The sequence below is a fragment of the Pinus tabuliformis genome, chromosome 6 (genome assembly GCF_031772625.1).
Source record: "Pinus tabuliformis cultivar Carrire ecotype Pingquan chromosome 6, CPIR1, whole genome shotgun sequence".
NCBI classification, from domain to species: Eukaryota; Viridiplantae; Streptophyta; class Pinopsida; order Pinales; family Pinaceae; genus Pinus; species Pinus tabuliformis.
This window is the reverse complement of record NC_142292.1, coordinates 577054285-577075892: the sequence shown is the minus strand read 5'-3', so window position 1 is coordinate 577075892 and position 21608 is coordinate 577054285. Positions and strand designations below refer to the sequence as shown.

Here is a 21608-nt window from a genome sequence, read left to right as displayed (position 1 = left end):
CCTTGTGAACATGTTGAACATGATCCTTCCAAGACGTGCTATAGATTAGTATATCATCAAAAAGTACTAACACAAATTTTCTAAGGAAGGGTTTGAAAATGGAATTAATCAAACATTGAAATGTAGAAGGTGCATTGGTAAGGCCAAAATGCATAACCAAAAATTCATAATGACCCTCATGAGTTCTAAATTTTGTTTTTCCGAATGTCTTCAGTCTTCATTCTGATTTAATGATATCCTGAACGAAGATCCAACTTGGTGAAGTAAATGGATCCATGCAGTTCATCCAATAATTCATCAATAACATGAATGGGGAATTTATCTTTAATAGTGAGTTTTTTGAGCTTCCTATAATCTAGACACATGTGCCATGATCCATCCTTCTTGAGCACCAATACTACTGGAGCAGAGAAAGAACTTTGACTAGGTTTAATTATACCGGCCTTTAGCATTTCTGCAACCGTATGTTCAATTTCACTCTTTTCGGAATAGTGATATCTGTAAGGCCTAATATTTGGAGGAACACTTACTAGAATCAAATGAATAGCATGATCATGATCATGATCATGAATAGGTGGAAGGCCTTTGGGAGTCTCAAATACCTTGGAATGATTGTTCAAGACTTTTTGGATATTTGGAGAAATAGATGATTTCAATGTGGGAATGTCTAGTGAACATAATTGTGCAATTACACCTTGTTGTTCCTTCTTTAGAAGCTTCATCATACCATTAGATCTGATTATCTTTCCTGTTTTCCCTGCAATACCCCTTAATTCAACTGCCTTTCCTTCCACACAAAATTTCATGAAAAGTTCTTGAAAATTAAAAGCTATTGTACCCAAGGATTGTAGCCATTGGAATCCTAGTACAACATCAGCACCATCAATTGGAATGGAAAGAATTGGGCTATTAAATGCATATTCTCCCATGGATAGATTGATATTATGGTACTTTCTAGAGAAATTTGTGGTTCCTCCACTTGCAACCATCACTTGACACTCTGGTGCTGGATATAGGAAGAAATTTGGTTCCTTGGCTATCATACAATGAATAAAATTATGGCTACTGCCTGAATCGATCAACACTATTACATTTTTCTTCTTGATATGTCCTTCTATCTTGATAGTTTGAGGAGTGGTAATTCCAGCCAATGCATTACAAGATATGGTCGGATTCATTTCTTCTTTCTCTAGGGTTTTTTCCTGGTGTATATCCTCTTCTTTTGATGTTTCTTGTTATTTTTCTTCCTCCTCTTCACAATCTATGTAGAATAATTTCTTCTCAGCACACTTATGACCTTTAGTGTATTTTCTATCACAACTGTAACAAAGCCCTTTTTCTCTATTTTCTTCCAATTGTTGTGATGTCGACCTTATAGGTTGTGGAAGAATACGGGCAGCAACACTTCCATCTTTATAGTTGTGAGCAATAGGCTTCCTGGATTCAATTTTTTTCTTTCCATTTTTCTTGCCAACCTGAATGCCTTCTCCAATGAATCAGGTTCCCAAAGGTGAACCTCATGTTGGATGTTATCATTTAAATTCCCTATGAACACATCAATCCTATGCTCCTTTGGGATATCTTTTACCCTTATGTTGAATTTTTGCAAGTCCTCAATGTGCTCCAGCATTGAACCCTTTTGTTTGAAATTTATCAATTGGCTAAAAAAGGTGTTGCTTTGTGTATCCTCATAATGTGCTATCATTTAATCCGTAAAAATTGCCCAAGTGACAATTTGTTTACGAGAGAAAATCCATCGATATCATACAAACTGATTTGGTTCAAAATATAAAGTTGTAATACGTACCTTTTGTGTGTTTTTCACATTATGGAGATTGAAAAATTGCTCCATCTGTAGTATCCACGTTACGGGATCCTTGCCATCAAACTTCCACATATCGATCTTTGTAACATTGTGGGTCTTCAATCAAACATTAGAGTCTATGAAATCATGATTAACATTTATTTTTTTCTCATCATGAGTTTTCTTTACTACCATTTCTCCATTAGTAAACATTTCTTGTAGCAACTTTGTCAAATTTGTCTTCAAATCGTCCATTTTTCCTTCCACGTTAGCTTCCACGTCATTCATCTTAGCTCTGAAACCATCCATCTTAGATTCCACGACATTCATCTTAGCTTCCATGCCTTTCTCTAAACCATCCATTTTATCTTCCATGCCTTTCTTTAAACCATCCATATTAGCTTCTGTTACTTTTTGTGAGAGTGAATTTTGTTGCACTTGGTCTCGTCATTTTGATATATCATGTTTCATTTCTTCCTATTCTTCATGAGTCATGCTAGAGCTTTCAGGTTACTTACTGGGTGTTTCCATTTTCTTTCTTTGGGGCATCCATTAATGCTAATAACTCTTCACTATGCCCTTTTATATCCTTCAAACTAATTTTTCAAACCAATGTTATGCAAAATTTAAAAAAAAAACTACACACCTTGTTTCACTTTGTAAGAGCTCGATATTGAATCTATTGTATCTTTTCAATTCCAGATATAAAAAATTTGAAATTTCACCCTATGATATCTCTCTGAGTCCTCTTTCCAGCCCCATAAGTCTGATCAATATTGGATTCTCCAAGGAAGAGTTATACCAAATTTCCCATAGTGACTTGCCTATTGACTAGTTCCACCAGAGTGAACTTGTATGTAGTGCCACGTGTCATTGTTTCAACCATAGTACTTGAAACTAATATACAAAAAACTACAAGCGATCATATTTTGGAAATTTCTTATGAAATTTCAATATGATTCTCAAAACAAAAGTTATGATGATTTTCCCCAGGTCACCTGTTTGAGATATGATTCGGGATCCTGCAAAACCCTAACTTCCTTGGATCATATCTCCAGAAATAAAGCAAGAAAATATTAGAAATTCAGACCGAAGGTTCAGAGCGATTTTAGCTCAAATGGGTTATTTTTTCACTTCTGAAACATTGTAAAAAAAACGTATAGTGAAAATACCATGAAGAATTGTTTGAGCAGCGAAACCCTAGAATCCAAAGCTCTGATACCAAATGTTATGCAACCAACTCACAAAATAGAAGAAAATATAGATGAACGCCTTCAAAAACAGTCTCTTCGAGGAGGAAACCTCCTTTACATTACACAAATAAACAATTCTTGGATGATACAAATGACTAAACCTCCTTTCTATATATAGAAGTCTAAGGGGTAACAATATAATCAAAGCTGACATAGCAATAATAACATAAGGGCACAATAATAACAATAATGGGTTTCTATGGGGCACACTAATAATAATATGGGGAAAGTAGGGACACAATAATAACAATAAGGGCTACAATGACAATAGTAATGGGGGAATCACTAGTATTAGAGGGACCTAACATGGAGCGACAAATGTAAAATGAGATAGAGAGAAGAGAAATTGTCTAATGATACCCTTAGAGCCAATATCTTGCATAAGACATACTCATAGAGACTAATGGTCAAGCCTTTAGATTTGGTGAATTCATTTGAAATGCTTTGGCAACATAGTGTTAATGTTTTGAAATGAACAATATTTAATGTGCAAATTGTAGTCCAATCAATATTAAGTTGGAAAATCACATTGTAATACTTGATATTTTATTTAATAAAATTTATATGGTTGAAATTATTTTTATTTGCACTTGATATTATTTAGTCTTGTAATTAACATATGTAACTTTGCGTTATCATATTAGATAAAAATGCACATTGTATGGCATTTTTTAAAAATTTAGCCACAAAATCATACTAATTTTTTATGTTGATTAATATTGAACACATAAAATCAATCTAAAACTACTAAATTAGTAGTGTATATTAATTAATGATGAACATGAATAAAATGAATATATGACGAAATTAGTCATTTATAATGATTATAAATGAAATTAAATGAAATGAATTGAAACTACTAAATCAGTCGTTTATATAATGAATATGAAAATACCAAAAAAAGATAAATGACTCCTACAAATGATAAAGTTTTGATTAAAATGATGACTAAATTTTAAATATATATGACTATTAGTAGCTAATTTACAATATCTTATAACACGACTAAAATTCAGTCGTATTTCTTTGGTCATTATTTGGTTTCAAGTGATGACTAAAATTTGCATATATATGACTATTAGTAGCTAATTTACAGTATCTTATAACACGACCAACATTTTGGTCATAATTCTTTAGTCATTAATTGGTTTTCTCGAGGATTCATATAGTAATATATTTTGTTGTATATTTGGTTATTAATTGTGACAATTAATGACTAAACCAATGAAAAATTAATGACCAAATTTATGACTAAATATTCTACTATATGGTAAAATTGAAGAAACCAATTAATGACTAAAAGTTGGTCACCTTATAAGATACTGTAAATTAACTACTATTGGTCACTGACTGAAAAATGGTCATTTATATGCAAATTTTAGCTCTTTTTTTAGTAATTAATTAGTGATTTTGTGCTAGTGTTTGCTAACATTTAGAAACAAAATTTTGGTCCCTAGCATGGCTGAACTGAAACAATTAATACTTTATTGACACCATAATAGGCCCTTCTTGCCTTATCTTGGTTATCAAAAAATTATTTCAACACTAGGAAAATAATTCTTTTGGCTCGATAAAACAGAAGAGGAAAAGTATTTTGAAAAATGCCAAGAATTTCAAAAAGTAAAGGTAGACCATCAACATATAAGAAGATTGTTGAACCCTATTCGTACACTAAAATGGAACTGGGAGGTGGCCTCACTAGATTTTATCACCGGTTTTCCTAGAAATAAAAGGAAACATGAAGCAATTATGGTTATGCTATATAAATTGACGAAGGATATTCATTTTATATCTATTCATTCTACTTACAAAGTTGTGCATGTGGTAAAAATTTTGATTCAAGAGATTTTTCGATTACATGGGATACCAAAAATTGTAATATTTGAAAGGGATGTGAAATTTACTTCCAATGTTTGGAAGACATTGTTTATAGGAATGGGTGCATAGTTGAACTGCAACACTATTCACTAGTAGAAAATGCTGAAATTGTAGACCAGGTGACTAAAAAAGTTAGTCACCACAACTTTTCGAAGTGAAATACTACCAAAAATTAGCAATCTTAAGTAACCCAACTCAGAAAGACTAACATAAATGACTAATTTAGTCTCGAGTTAAAATATATGACTAGATCATAAGTAATGCAACTAAAAGTTACTAACGTGAATGAACAATTTAGTTTAGTAACGAAAATACGACTACTTAAAAAGTACTACAATAATACAAATTAGTCATTTATGGTAGTCATTTTAGTTGTGCATTATTTTTTTTTGGATTGTGATTCCTTTCTCTTACATGTTGTGATAGCTTGTTATGTTATACATATAGATGATGTTGATGTAACTTTTGACTCAATTGGATGGTTAGAATACATTAAATAGGAACTTTATGAGGCCTAATTTGTTTGAGTAGAGAAAGTTCCTTAGTCCTCTGGTGTTTTGGTGTATGTCCCTTATGGAACTAGGAAAACATTACTTGAAAAGGAAATAGCAAGAGAATCAGTGGTTTATTTCCTCAACGTAAGGCTAGCCAATCTTGCACTAAAGACAACTCGTATTAATATAGAATTCGATAAATAATTTTTTTTTTAACTATTAATTTTAATATATTCTTTGAAATATAAATTAATCGAATAGGCCTGGAGTATGCCCTAAAATTGCTTCTTCTTGGCTAAGAGCTCATCTTCATTGAACATAAGGAAACATGTTAATGGGCAAAGACACAAAGGCATTTGGTAAGCATGAAAGCCTGCCCCTTTACAGACGACCAACAGGTCATTCTAGGTGATGTGGTTTTCCTTGAATAATAGTGGTGAGTTAGGATGCATTAGTAGATAACAACTAAATAGGGATGTCTTCAATTCTAGTCTGAAAAATAAGTTATAATAGGGTTTCCTCTTATTGAAAAAAATGCAAATTAATCAATTTTCATGGGATTTAATTTTTATCAAAATTTAAATTGAAAATGGAAATCAAGTTGTAAGATTACATGTTTCAAAATAAATAAATAAAACTTTACACCAAGACTATTGTTAATAGAAAAAAATTATTTTACACCATTTTAATTTTAATGACAACATAAATGCATCCTATTATTATTAAATTAGGGAAAATATAATCCCTCCAAGCACGTTAAATTTGAGTGATATTTCCAAGCACAATAAATTTGAGAAAGATTTTGCGACAGGTGGAAAGTACAAAAAATCCATCTTAACTTTCGACTCACACTTGGACAACGATTCCATGCTTCCTTCTGAGTTCAGTTTTCCTCTTTTTGCCCAAAACCCCATTGATTGTTTTTTCAGTTTTCCTCCTTTTGCCCAAAACCCCATTGATTGTTTTTTCAGGGTTTACAACGATTTCAATCTGTGAGTCAGTCTGAGAATTCTGAAAGGAGTGGTATTCATTAATCTTATTAAGAATCATGGCATCACTTGAAAGAGGAAAGCAAGTCATTGCACCTATGGGAAGGAAACAACAACAATAGTGTGGCCCGAGGTAGATGATGTTTGGGGTTTTGGAAATGTACACCTTATGGTACTTCGTCGTGCAGATGTTCTCTTTGAAGAATCATGTCTATTTGGTGCTTCAAATGTCAAATATATTTTCTAACAGTGAGACCATGCTCAGGGTTTGATTCTGTGTTTGTGCCCTATTTTGTATGCCCTTTAGATTTTTAATCATATAACCACAAGAGTTTTGAACCCTGATAACATCAAGTTTCATACATTTTTAGGTTTGAAAGCTGGAAAATGTCATTGGTGAAACAAGAGGAGACCTTTGTTTCAATATGCCTATTGATTGAGATGATTACCTCATCGATTTATCCATCTTACATATCCCAGAGATCTCATTCAATTGTCACCAAGTGAAGGAGTATGGTCATTGGGTTAGCTTGTGGGTCCATCTGCATTTGATTTATATTCCCTTCTAGATCCAATTTTGACACCATCGTCCTGATTAATATCTTCTCGAGGGCCTTCACACTATTTTCCCTCATCTTTGCTAGGGGTCATCCTCTCTCTCTTATGTGGACCAAGTCTAGGGTGACATAGGGTAGATCATGTCCTCAAAATGTATGCCATAAGGGAAGCATTATTTTTCTTGTTCATTGTTAATGAATGTCATCAAACATAAGTTACTGCAAACATGTCGTCTTCCACTTGGCTTCCAAACACAAGTTTGCTTCTCTCACCAAATAATAACATATCAATAAGAGTATTTTTCACAGGGGCTTCAATGGGGTAGAAATCCCATACCACGTGCATTCATATTGGGGGATATACTTTAAGGGAAAAATGACATAATATAGTGATCATATAATAAGGGATAAACGGTTTTTATATTGGCAAGTATAAAAGATGGAGCTCAAAGTTAATGAAAAATATAAAGGGGTATAAAAACTATTAACGAAAAAATGGATACCTACAATATCTTATGAAATTATGGTTTTTTTAATTGGGAAGGTGTATTGGGTTTGTATTGGTAAGGGGTTAAATAATACGAGTTTTAGAGGTATTTTCCAATATGTAGTCAAATTAGGGGTATTGTTAAGTATGCCATGAATGCACATGATATGTTAGAGGTTCATTATTTTGTTGCATCATATGCAACCACTCATCACTAGTTAATGGTTATTCATCAAATTTAACATCAACATAATTTTCATCCACTATATTGTGGGGTATACAAGCATGCATGTGCTCATTGACAATTTCAACTTCACCAAAATCATCAGTTGCAGCTAGATTCACCAATTCACATATCACATTGCAGTCATCGACTCATCATCCACATGTGTCTCATCATAATGGGATTCACCATCATCTACACCATTCACATTGCAGTGGATTCCTTGAGAATTTATATGCTCTTGCTCTGTTTCACACACAGAGGCTTCTGCTTCTCTCTCTGCAATCGTTGTTGCATCTTCTTCATCCATATGCATGCTTTCATAATGGGTTTCAATTTTATGGTCTTGAAAACCATCATCCACTTTTGAGTGGGATTCTCCAAGCTCTATTCTTCTCTCAGAGTCTTGTTTATCTACTCTTAGATTTGCAGCTGACTCAACAAATTATAACACATCTTGTTGCTGCATGTCACTCCCCCTTGCACCAAATTATGCTTCCAAAATCTTCCACGCTTCTTTGGAAGATGTAGCTTTTGCTACCTTGCATAGAACTGTTTCACCCATTTCTTGTGGAATGAAACTCAAAACTAAGACATATGAACCCAAAACACTGTCATGCTTGACATACCAAAAACCTTGCAGATGAATGGACTTTTGCAAAACCCTAATCTTTCTTGTTCAATAAAAACTCTTTTTCCATTAAAATCCTTTTTCTTTTCAATATTCTCTTTCAATTATATATATATATATATATATAGATATATATAAATGAAAAACAACAAACAACAAACAAATATCATACGTAAATTTTTATAGTGTCCTAAACTGACTTCACCATTATCTTAAAAAACAAATATACAATAATTTTTGTATAAATATGCATTTCCTACTTATTTAAAGCATCATGAAATATTTTAAAATTTAAACAAATTATAAAAATCTCTCAAAAAAATTTTGAGAGAATTTTTGTAAACATTTTTTACACCATACAAATTTCTAACATATAAAAAAAACACTTTTTTTAATAAACCCTTTTATAACTCTTTACAAACCTTTATAACCGCGGACACTTTTCAATATACCAAAAAACCTTTTGAATGATTAAAAAAAAAAAAAAACTAAACATCAAAGATTTGACTTTTTAAACTTTAAAAAAGACTTTTCAATCATTTTCACACCCTTTCAACTTCCGGCGGGAACGACTACGACCCTTTTTAAAAAATACTTTCAAAAACTTTTTAAAACTCTTTTAAACTTGCCTCAAGGGTTGGGTTTTTTTTAAACTCTTTTAAACTTTCCTTAAGGGTTGGGTTTGGCCTTTTTATATATGGCTCTCATATTCTTTTTGATTGGATTCAAAGCATCAATAACTCAGCGAAGGAGGCAACTGAAACATTTTTTTTTCAATAAAAAAAATTCTTGTTGCGTTTAGGGCCGCGACCCTCGCTCTCTACAACCATTTTTTTATCAAGGTACAATTTATCATTGAGCAGCAACAAAAATTTCAACCCTTTAGATGTAGCTATATAATTTCCGACTCTTTGGATCTTATAATTCTAATATCAATTTGAAGGAAACGAAGAGGAAATGTAATTTGAAACAGGCTAAGGGCATCCCCATTTTCTCCAAGAGCTATGCCAAGTCTATTTGGCATTTGAATTTACTGTTTGAATGAGTTGGTTTTAATGTTGAAATCTGATGCTAAAATGCTTCTAGTATTTTGGTATGCTAAAATTCTTCTAGAATATGGCACATTTCTGACGACCGCATCAAGGAAAAGAGGTTCTTCAACAACAAGAAGAATAGTGACTTCTGCGGCCCTCTCACTTCCTTCGATTCAAACGAACAAGAACCCAAGAGGATCGGCACTTCCAACATCGATACCACCTGCACCATTTGGGACATCAACAAGGAGGTCATCAACACCCACTTGATTTCCCATGACAAGGAGATCTACGACATTTCCGAGGGCGTGCGGGTGTTTTTCCCTCTCTGAGTGCAGATGGGTTTGTTAGGGTCTTTGATTTGAGGGACAATGAGCACTCTACAATTATCTATGAGAGCTCTCAGCCTGATACTCCCCTGGTCATATTGGGATGGAGCAAGAAAGATCCTAGATACATGGCTACCATCATCATGGAAAGCCCCAAGGTTGTAGTCTTGGATATCAGATATCCAACCCTTCCTGTCACAAATCTCCAGCAACACCAGGCTAGTTTCAATTCGATTACTTAGGCACCACACATCTCTTTCCACATCTGCACTACTGAAGACGACTCATCAACCCTCACATGGGATATATCTTCCATGAGAAAGACTATCGACGGCGACCTCGATCCTATTCTTGGTTACACTACTAGGGCCGAGATTGAGCAGTTGTAGTGGTCCTTGACCCAGCCCGATTGGGTCGCGATTGCCTTCTCCAGCAACCTGCAAATCTTGATGGTTTGAAAGGATAGATCACATCAAATGAAAACTTATTGGATGGAGATGACAATTATGCCATGGCTCTTATGATTCATTCCCTTCACTGAATGAGCATCTTATTGGCTTTAGGTTTAGGCTTATTTAGGCAGAGGGAGACTTCTAAGCTCCTATTTAAGGTGAGCATATGACTGACAGTAAATTATGGACATCAGAGATAAATAGTGAAGGTAGTCAATTATTTTTCCCTTTCATTATTTTAAATAGTGTTAGGGCATATTGGCATCTCAACGTTAAACAAAAGGGACATTCTAGCTCTTCTTCATTTCTCTCTTATTCCCTTTGAAGTTAGATAATACTTGCATTGCACACATGTCACTGGTGGTAGCTACCACCAATATTTCAGTATGTTAGTCCTAGTGAAATTCGTTGGTGTATGGGGTCTTACGACATTTCACAAACATGAATTGAATGGTAGATATGGCAAGGCGCAAATTGAGTAATGGAAAGCAGCGCTCTATAAAGCTTCCAATATTAAATTCTGCGAATTGGATGAGGATAAATTCTCCGAATGGAATGACCATAGGAGGTAAGGATTAGCAATATGCGTCTTAATTTGACCCTCCGTTTCTACTGATTGTCAATTTATTTTTCCTCTCCTACATGCACAATAAGTCATTCCATTCACATATGATCCCATATTCTATTTCTAAAAATTGTATGATTCTTTTGAGTAAACACTGAAAAAAAAATTAGATTTATTAAATTTATATATGTAGAGGAGCATCATAGATTCCATATTATAAAGTATGGATTCGAAGATGACTAGATTTCAGACTCTCATCATTAAAATACACAAGTCAGCCTTTCTTGTGACTTTGCATAAAAGAGGCCTCTCGACAATAAAATATTCACATGGATTCTCATTTATTATCAATTTCTTCCTTTGTAATTTTAGAACCTTCCATTCCATTTCATCCAATTCCTTATTGGGACACATTAACTACTTTTTCAAATGCTTGATTTTCAAATAATTGCTCACCATTAATAGAATTCTCATGGAAGAGGCATGGAATTACTCTCTAAAAAGAACATTCTTTCCATGGGCTAAAAGGAATCTGACTTTGCATTGTACTCTTGAATCCTTTATTTTCTCAAAAACATTCTTGAAAATATAAATTTTTTTTCGCACCTTCATCTACTGACGCTACTCTTAAAAAATGCCCACTTATCTAATTTGAGTTATCTCATTTTTTAATGTTCAACTCTCCATCAAGCATAGCATCTAGAATTTGAGAATACATTTTTTCATCATGTCCCAAAAAACTGATCTTCCCTCCATGCAACTTCAAGATTTTGTCCCCTTTAATGTTGGCATGGTTTTCACCATCCATTTGTGACATTGGGTCTATCCTAGCATTCCACTCTTTTGTACTATGAATTTTCCTTAAAGGATAATGTACCTCTAGGGAGCCCTTTTCAACTATTTCTCTTTCTCTATGTTTCATAAAACTTGTCCTTTTCATGACCAAATTTATTTTTTAATATCTCTTTTCTTTTAACCAATGGCATTGGCAATAACATTTAGTACCAAACCTTGCTCCTCAAAACAATTGTGGTCAATTTTTTTGGGACAACATATTATCCTTATAAATGAAATAGGCAATAGGACATACCTTGCGCTGACCATTGAAGTTGTCTGCATACATTACAAATATCATCATGGGAAAGATTCAAAACACCTTTGGATTTTCAATCCTTCCCTCTTTCAAATGGTAGTTTGTGTTGCTTGCTTGTTATTCTTTCTTCTCATGGATATCAAGGATATCAACCACCATTTATCATCCATAATCTTGTACAACCATTGTTCCTTTGTATCTAGTTTTACTTATCAATTACAAAGCATATTTCTTTCCAAAACATTGAAAAATAGAGTAGGCTTTATAATTTCACTAACTAAAAGAAAATTTTAGTTAAAATAGGAAAACAAGACATATTCATCAACATGGAGGTATATACCTCTCACCTTGACCTATGCATTACAATTCCATTCAATACAATACTTTTGTTTATCACCCAGAACCACCACAAAGTGGTTTTGTCTTTTACAAATGCAATAAACCAATCATTGTGGTTAGTGATATGCTTAGTAGCTCCATAATCAAATAATCACTCTGTCAACTTATCTTTTGCTTAAGATGCAATGAAAGCATAAATTATTCTTCATGTTTTGTTACATTGAATTACTTCTTTCTCAATTTCCAATTGTTATACTACTCATCTTGAAGAAACTGGCTTGTAGTTGTTGCTAGTTGTTCCTTCTTTCTTCTACTTTCCTTTGTGCTTAATATTTTCTTCAAAGATATTTTGGGGTGCTTCATTACACTTTTGAATACTTTTTACATTCAAGTCCTTGTGCAATATGTGATTACTCAATTTCTCAAATATTACAAATCTCTCACAACCTTGACCAAATTGTGAAGGAATTTTTCACATCGTGCTCTTGTGGGAGCATATAGTACATCATGAACAATTCTATCAACATATAAAATAGATACCACTAGAGTAGAAGAAGTAGGGTCCCTCTTCAAATATTTTTTCCCTATCTAGAGAATCCTTGCAATCCAATTGGCTGCCTACACATGATGATCATAGGCCTGCAATAGAATCTTGATATCATTCTTCACTTTCCCAACCCAAACTTTAGACTTCCAGTTCCAAATAGGGAATTAGCCCTAGGTTGCTTGAGATGAGCACTTGCACTTGTGAGATGCTTTTGCTGGGTTGAAACCTTGGTTTCTCTTGTGATGAGAGATGATGGATCCACCATATTAATGATGGTTATGGATGTATTTTTTTATAGGTGTGATACCTAGGAGGACCTACCATAGGTGTCTGATTTGTTTTAGGAGTGAGAGGTGGTAGATCTATATGATTGTTGGTTGGCATAGTTTCATTTTCAGCAGGTGAGATGCCTAGGAGGACTTGTGATAGGTGGCTGATTTTCTTGATAGCTGTTGGTTTTTTTCACTTGTGATAGGTGGAGGATCTTATTGCAAATCTTCCAAGATGGAGATGGCTTTGGTCTCTTTATTGTCCTTTAACTCTATGTCTAGTGTTGAAAGTTGGAACTTATATGCTATGTGGATAGTGGAGCTTCAAGACATATTACATGACAATAATTTATTCCATAGGATTCAAGAACAACACAGAAAAATGTTCATTGAGCTTAGTGATTATGCTACTTATTCCGTAAGAGAAGTTGTCTCCATTTCCTTTCAGATGCCTTTCCGGGATGTTTTTGAGTTGGATAATGTCTTATTTTTTTCTCGTTAGAATATTAATTTTCTTTTAGTTTCTTGTATGATTGATGTATAGTGGAGAGTTTCTTTTGAGGGAAAACAATGAACCATTAACGATTGTAGTATCTATACTTCAAAGACTTTGGCAAGAGGGATGAGAGTGTGTGACCATCACAGGGCACTTGCTAATACATTGGCACTTGTACATTCCAGTGAGAGGCTGGATGAGCCTTCTATCTTTGGGGAGGCATATATTGATATTTCATTATGGGATGATATGAACAAAGGTTCAGAACCTTTAATGGATGATGATTATGGGGTTGAACCAAAGTTTGTAGTTGATGGGATTATTGTAGAGTATAGTGTTTGGGTTGATGGATTCTCCTAGACACAAGAAGTATCTCATGATGTTACGCTTGCTTCAGAATCCTCTTGGGATGAGGAAGTTGACCTAGCCTTGGTTGGCTCAGTTTCAAGAGGATTGGAGGTGTGAATGAGAGTGATTTTCATTTTGATATGTTGTTGATGGCCATGCATAGGTTGTAGCCTATAACATGAGCATGTTATTCTAGGATTGAAAAGTTGCCTTGTTCAGATTTTTTTTTTTTTTTTTGTGTGACTTTGATAGATCTGAGACACTTGTCTTGATCTTTGTATGGAGATGTTATCTTCTTTAGAGGATGCCCTAGACAACCAAGAATATGGTGTCTAGATTTACTGAATTTAAGAGTAATAAAATAGTGACATGATTTGAGTTTCACACTTGTTCTACTTTGTTGTTATAATTTTCAGTTTGATGTGATCCAGTTTCTAGTAAAATCAGATTACAATTTTGATAGTACTTTAAGGTTTTTTGTTGATTCTAAGTAGGTAAGCTTGGTTATATTGTTACGACTGTTACTGTGTGTTGATATTTTCAACATTAAATGTTATTCTTACAAGTAAAGGAATAAGACATTCTTGGTGAATGCTAGGAATAAATATTAAGTTTGTGACATGTTAATATGAACTTTAAAAAGCTAATAATAGGTTATGTGTGTCAACTAGATTCAGTGGTTACGTTTGTGAAAAATAATTGCCTTATGTATACGAATTATTTTATATTAACTAATTTTCATAGGTGTTCTTCTTTAGCCTGGAAAAAGCAACAACAGAGTTCACCTTTTAGTAAGGGTGTGCTATAGGACCAAACATTGCAATGTTGGGAGAGGGTGGTCTTATGAGAGATATCTTCATGATGGGTATATTTTTTTTTTATAAACCATCTCTATTATTTTTGGTTTGCAAGAGTTATTGTGCATTAGTTAGGTAGGGTGCACTTCCCAAGGTGTTTTTAAGATGCTCATGGTTACACCTGAACACGGGAACATTGATGTTAGAAGACACCTTGTAGGTGTAACACACTCCTTGTATGCATATAATGTTGAGATTACAATCATGAGTGGAATTAAGTCTTATTTGATGACATTAACTCCATGAGGGCACATTCCTCAAAGCATTTTATGATGTAGTTGTGACCTCCATTCACTCTCTTAGTCTATAAAGAGAGAAGGTGCATGTTAGCTTAGCAATGACAATTAATGTGTATGGTATCTTTAAGTTGTTCATAGAGATTGCGTGTGATGTCAAGTGACAATAATAGTTTTTCTTTTTTGAGTAATATAGAGTTAATTTGACTATTGTCGGATCTCATCCTTGCTATCTAGAATGTTTAAGTTCAATGTGTCATGTAGATTAGGCTCCAATACACTATCTAGCTGTCGTGGCTTGTTGTGCTAATTTCCTGATTGCAGATGTATGTAGATTAGTCAATTCCTATATACTATTTTGAGTTTCTCATAAGATTTTGTGTTTTCAATCTTGAAAATACCTTACAAACGTTTTAGTGGATATATATCTAAAGGCTTGATAGGGGGAAAGTAAATTTTCAGCTTTAGTTCCTATAGGCTTCATTCTTTAAGTGTAGACCTAATCAATAATTTTGAAATTGAGATGGTATCAGATCTGTACATGTTGGAACCTTTGTATGAAGTATTTGTACCCATGAACACACCCATATTTTAGAGGATTTGGGACATTTATATCTAGGAAGAAATGATTTGAGAAATGGTGGTAGCTAAAGTTGAGAACATGAATGGCCTAGTAGTCATTAACGAGAATAATAAATATGAGAAGGGAGTAGGAATGGTAAGAAATATGATAAATGTTTCATTCTGAGAGGGAGGACCTGAGGAATGTGACTAGTTGCAAATGTCACAAGAAGGGATGCTATGCAAGCCAATGTTTAAAACTTTAGAGAAGGGTAAATTATGATGAATCTCATTGATTCTGAGAGTTCTCGTAACATCATTGATGCAAAGCTGGTAACTTCTTGCACCTAAAAGTAGTCTAGTTATAGAATTTCCAAGCATCTGTGGCCAATGCTAGTATGATGGAGTGCAAAATGATGGTCAAAGGGACGAAATTTCAATTGGACAACTATGAGGGCTGATGTTGTTGTTGGAGCTCAATGGTTGAATACCTTGGGCGAATTCCGCATGAATATGGAGGAACTTTACTTGAAATATGAGGAAGGACAACAACTGACTAGTGTTAGCGGACTAGAACTGAGTGCAAATGACCTGATTACACCAAACAAAGTGTCAAAATATCTTGCTAAGAATGAGATAAGTTTCACTTTCCTGTTTAATTCCATGAAGGGTTAGCATAGTAGGGTAAGGACCAGAAAAATAACAATACTAAAGGAGAAATGGTTGATTGATGAATTTGCAAGTATTGTCCAAGACCTATGCCATTGACTACAATAGGGTAGAGGAAATATCTGCCAGAAGAAGATGTGACATAGTGAGGCCTAGATATTCTACAATAACCAACATTACAACTAATTTGGGAGAAAAGCATTTCAAGGAGGGGGGCTATTACAATACTTGATACTCAACCTTAAAAGTAATTATCATGGAGCCGTTTTAAGCATGGCTATATTCTAAGTGGTTCAAATGACACACAAATCTGTTTGTGGGACATTGATGCACCAGCCAAAATCAAAGTGCTTGAGGCCCAACAAATATATAAGGTGATTTATTTTGACAAATGTTATTCAAAGTAAGTTTGTGTCTGACTGCAAATAAATAAACCCATCATAATGCCCTCTTATTATCATTAGGTTGGAATTTGAATATAGTTCATGAGTTGGATGAATTTTCCATATAATAGGATTGGTTCATATTTTGTTGTCTGCCAGTTGCAGCTTAGCAGAGGATTCTATATGAAATTGAACACACACAGGTTTTTAGGATTCAAAATTTATTTTCTTTAGGTTTGTTAATGTTTCATGCTATTCAAGTTGTGTCAAAAGCCATTTTCATCCTAAAGTTCATTGGTTTTACATTATGGTAGCATGGAATAAAAAAGGGTAAATACATTGTTAGAACTGAGCTCACAACCCCACAAATGTGACCATTAAAAGATGCCAAGATTATTCTTAATGTTTACTATCAAATTTTTTTTTTTGTAGAAATTTAATGGGATTTGTTGGTGAGTTTCTGTTTATGTGTATTTTTTACTTTACAATGTCAATTTTGTTATCTTTGTTGAAAATGTTTGATGACCTCATGTTAATGTAGGTCCATGAGGGTGTCACGGAAGATGTTGCATGGAATTTAAGGCACAAGTACCTTTTTGATCTGTTGGATATGATCGCCATTTGTTGATATGGGACTTTTGTACATCTGCAACTAATAAACCATTGTATTCAGTAGTAGCTCATCAATGTGAGGTAAGTCAACTTAGTGTATGCCTAATTATGAAATTTTGGTATTAGATGTAGTTTCAATATGTCATTTTCCATGTTTTCTCCATCTAAATGCTCCTTCCTATGTTACAAATTTAACTTTTCATTTAATAAAAAAGGAAAGACATACTCTTGCATGTTTGATTTCTGTTACAGATTGGTTTCCTAGCTTTTTGTTTGGAAAATGCCAACTACAACGATTTTCTTATTTAATATAATGTGTGTAGAAGTTTCTCAAAATATAGAATTCATATTAGTTTTATGATGCATTTCTTAATATATCTTTATTTGTCTGACTCTTGGTCCCCTCACTCATCCTCAGCTGTAAGCTCTAACAGGGCTTGTTGTCCTTTCTTCTCTTGCTCAATACTGATATTTTTAGAGCTTTTCAGTTTATAACATCTATATTTGTAATTATATCTTAGCTTATACTATCTTTTGCTAGAGAGTTAACGTCCAATTCGTAAATGCCTTGGAACTTACACTTTGTACTAACAATAGATGTAATATCTTTGTTCCTTTTACATACTTTTATGGTCATTTGGTGGACATAAATAAAGTGATCTTATCTTATACTTGGAACACAACCTGTATTTGTATTTTTCCATATATTTTTTTTATGTTTTATTGTTTTTGGGTTAGCCCTAGGATATTTTTTGTCTCTATAATGAAATCGTCATAGAATGAATGTCTCTTTGTTTCTTGTGAAGCTCGGGGATGTTCTGGGACCCTGCCTGTGTGTTCTCTGATTGAGTCTATTGTAACATGCATTGTTCATTGTTTATAACATTCATTTTTCATTCAAGAATCTTTAAAAATATTTAAAAAAAAGAGACAAAGCAAAAGGAGTGGTATATCAGAAGTCAATGGTTATATGGGTGCATGTATATATATATCGCAAAACAATCGGAAATCAAAATACAAAGGAAATGAAGGAAAAGGTTGAATTTCAAAGAAAACAAGTGTTAAAACATTAACACTGGACCCGAAATATTATATGTTGCGTTTAAAAGTTCGGCGGGTCTACAATATGGATGGTTGGCACCACGGATAAGCGCCGATTGTGATTAGCGATTGGGTTCTGGACCTGAAAATTTATATGCCATATTTTATAACATCGGCGGGTCCGAGATAATATAAAACGCTTATATTATATACATATGCCCCCGCCGATTGCGACTTGTGATAGTGGACCCGAAATGCATATAGGTTATGTTTTATAAACCGGCGGGTCCATGTTATCGCATAAATTCTTAATATATATGCAGGTGGCTATGCCGATTGCGATAGGGGTAAGCCGGACCCAAAAGGTATATACACCATGGTTTAAAGTTCCGTCGGGTCTGCCACGCCACAGAGCCTTGAACGTTAAGAACCGTTGATTGCGACTTGATATAGTGGACCCGAAATATTATATATCCTGTTGTAAAGTTCCGGCGGGTCCACTATATTGAAAAGTTTTCATATGCGTTATAATCATGCATTTTTAATATATTTCTATTATAAAGGGATTATAAAAGAAATAAGCACCAATTGTGATTTATAAGGGGAAGTCAATGTAACGCTAAATAGGTGGATGTGATAAGTTTATTAAAACAGGTTAATCCCTTTTCAGTTCCACTTTGCCTATTTTGCATTGGTTTTGTTGTGTAAACATGAAAATCAATGTTAAAGCCAGATTTAAAGAAGGCAGTTGGCCGAATTTCTTACTGTTCTGGCCAGTTGAAATGCTTGATACATGTGTAATCCAAGTTATGCATAAATTAAACACAAGTTTGTTACGATTAAAGTAGATTAATTACCATTGAGGCACCTTCAGAGGAATTCAACAACGGATTAAGCAGAGCGAGCCAGCAGTTACCATCTTCTTCTAAATTCAGTTTTGTTCTTGCTATTTCATGTTCTTTGAGGTGTTTTACCCTCTGTAAATTCTGTAGTAGTTTACTTCATATAGTTAGAAAATAGTTAGATAAGTTTCAGAAATCAATAACTGTTCCAGAAATGTATAAAGGGGGGAAATTTTACTAAGTAGGGGTTGGAATTTTGGAGAATGAGGCCATTATATTCCTGATAACATCATTGATTAATGAAACAACCAGAAGTTTCCAGGAGTTGTTACATATAATTTGTAAGTTTCACTATCATGTGTCATGCAATGTTTTCTTCTTTTTAAATGTAGTAATGAAGCTGCAGGGTAAAATCCCTTAAAGAGTGCTCCTATACTTAAAGTCCTCACTTCCTTTCTAAGTTATAAATATTAGTTTTTGTGAAAGACCAGCATATTGTCTATGATTTATTTCTCATGATCATAATTCCTCTAAGTTACAGATAATAGTTCCTATGAGAGATCAGCATATTGTCTTTAACTTCCTTTTCAAACCTTCCTCATTCATCATTTACATTTAGCAACAAATGACATTCTGGGATGTTCTGGTCATACGTGTATTAAGAATCTAAGGCCAAGTTTTCCAAGTCCTTCATTTGGGAATATAATAAACAATAAGTGACAGTAAATAATCTTTATTAATGTCTTAAGCAAAATTTCCCTACAACTAGGAAATTGGTTTCTTAAGGAATAACATTAATTGGCGTTGTTGCTGGGGAGAGAACACAAGAAGGTTTTTCCCTGGGTTTCAATATTTTCCTCTAGTTGTTCAGTGAGGAGGAAATATTTGGCTATTTGAATAAAAGCAATAATTCTGGCATTAGGAAGGCCCCATACAAGATCAGACACTTCACAAAAGAAAGTTCAAGCTCTTTCAAATCCTAAAAGGCTATTTTCTAAGAGGGTTGAAAGGTCTAAGATTCCAATTACACCAATTCCTACATTGTCTGCATCAAGTAGCAATCTATCTAAACATTCATCTGATAAAGACTCATCTTTTCCATCATCTTCATTTCAGGAACCTAGTTGTCAAGACCAATCTTTTGAGTCTGTTACTTTTCATTTACCTGTTGTAATTATTTAACCTCAACCAATAACCACATCACCTCCTTCGCACATTCCATTTACCTCTCAATCAAGTTCCACATCTAGTGGTAATCAAAGTTCAGTAAACATGGCAGCCCCTGCGTTCCTAGTGAATAGGTATGCACCTCTTCAACTACCACAACCTTACAATCAAATGCCAGAGGATTACCTCAAAATTCTTCCTCATTTTTTAGGAGAAGATGAACAGACAACAGAGAATCATGTAGTAGTATTTTGTAATTTTGCAGAAAGCCTAAATGTTGAACATTTAGATGTTGTTCTAAGACTTTTTGTTCAGTCCCTAGATGGAGAAGCAAGGAAATGGTTCAAAGGACTTCCCAATAATACTATTCCTTCTTGGGAAGAGATGGAACGTGTGTTTATTCTGAGATGGGGAGAAAAAAGAGACCATGGATATTCATTAACAAAATTTAATTCCATAAAGAAGAAGTCTGATGAAACTGTGGCTGAATTTGTTAGAAGATTCAACAAATTGTACAATAGTCTCCCAGCAGAGATTAAGCCTCCTCCTGCTGGTGCGAAAATAACTTTTGCAGGGGATTTTGAATCAAACTTTGGATTTACATTAAGGGAAAGGAGAGCTCCAACCCTTGATCAAATCCAAACAGATGCTTTAGAGATAGAAGCGAATCTAGTGGCTGCAGGAAAAGCACCAGAAACACAACTTTCCCAAGATAAGGGAAAGGCAAAGATAGAGTCCTCTCAAAGTCAATCATTGGAGGATATGTGTAATATAATTAAGACCATGTCAGATAAATTAAATAGGTTAGAGTTAGAAAATAAGAACTCTTAGAGACAAACACAGTTTAATAAGAACTTTAATCCCCAATTCAGAAGACAACCTTTGCAAATTTTGCAAAAGGAAAGAAAAGATCAAAATCAAATTCAAGCACCATTGTACATAGAAGTAGATCCTGGTGAAGAACAATTTGAAGATGAAATTTCTACATTATATGCAGTTGATGAAGATGAACTCGGCATTGAAGGAGAAGAGTATGTGTATGCCGAAGCAGATTCTATTCATAATGGAAATGAAATTGAGGAATTCAACAACGAATTAAGCAGAGCGAGCTATCAGTGACCATCTTCTTCTAAATTCGGTTTTGTTCTTGCTATTTCATGTTCTTTGAGGTGTTTTACCCTCTGTAAATTCTATAGTAGTTTACTTCATATAGTTAGAAAATAGTTAGATAAGTTTAAGAAATCAATAACTATTCCAGAAATGTATAAAGGGGGGAAATTTTACTAAGTAGGGGTTGGAATTTTGGAGAACGAGGCCACTCTATTCCTGATAACATCATTGATTAATTAAACAACCAGAAGTTTCCAAGAGTTTTTACATATAATTTGTAAGTTTCACTATCATGTTTCATGCAATGTTTTCTTCTTTTTAAGTGTAGTAATGAAGCTGCAA

The 21608-nt window shown here is 33.9% G+C and overlaps 1 protein-coding gene and 1 pseudogene across 1 annotated transcript in view; one reads left to right on the top strand and one right to left on the bottom strand.

Moving 5' to 3' along the window:
• Positions 1–7995, bottom strand: part of LOC149259838 (uncharacterized) — a 29483-nt gene extending 21488 nt beyond the window's left edge. Inside the window, exon 1 of the mRNA XM_089455371.1 lies at positions 7823–7995. Within this exon, the coding sequence (XP_089311497.1) occupies positions 7823–7995 (173 nt within the window). The remainder of the gene's footprint in view (positions 1–7822) is intronic.
• Positions 7996–9424: 1429 nt separating this feature from the next.
• Positions 9425–10137, top strand: LOC149259837 (WD repeat-containing protein LWD1 pseudogene; annotated as a pseudogene).
• Positions 10138–21608: the final 11471 nt, after the last annotated feature.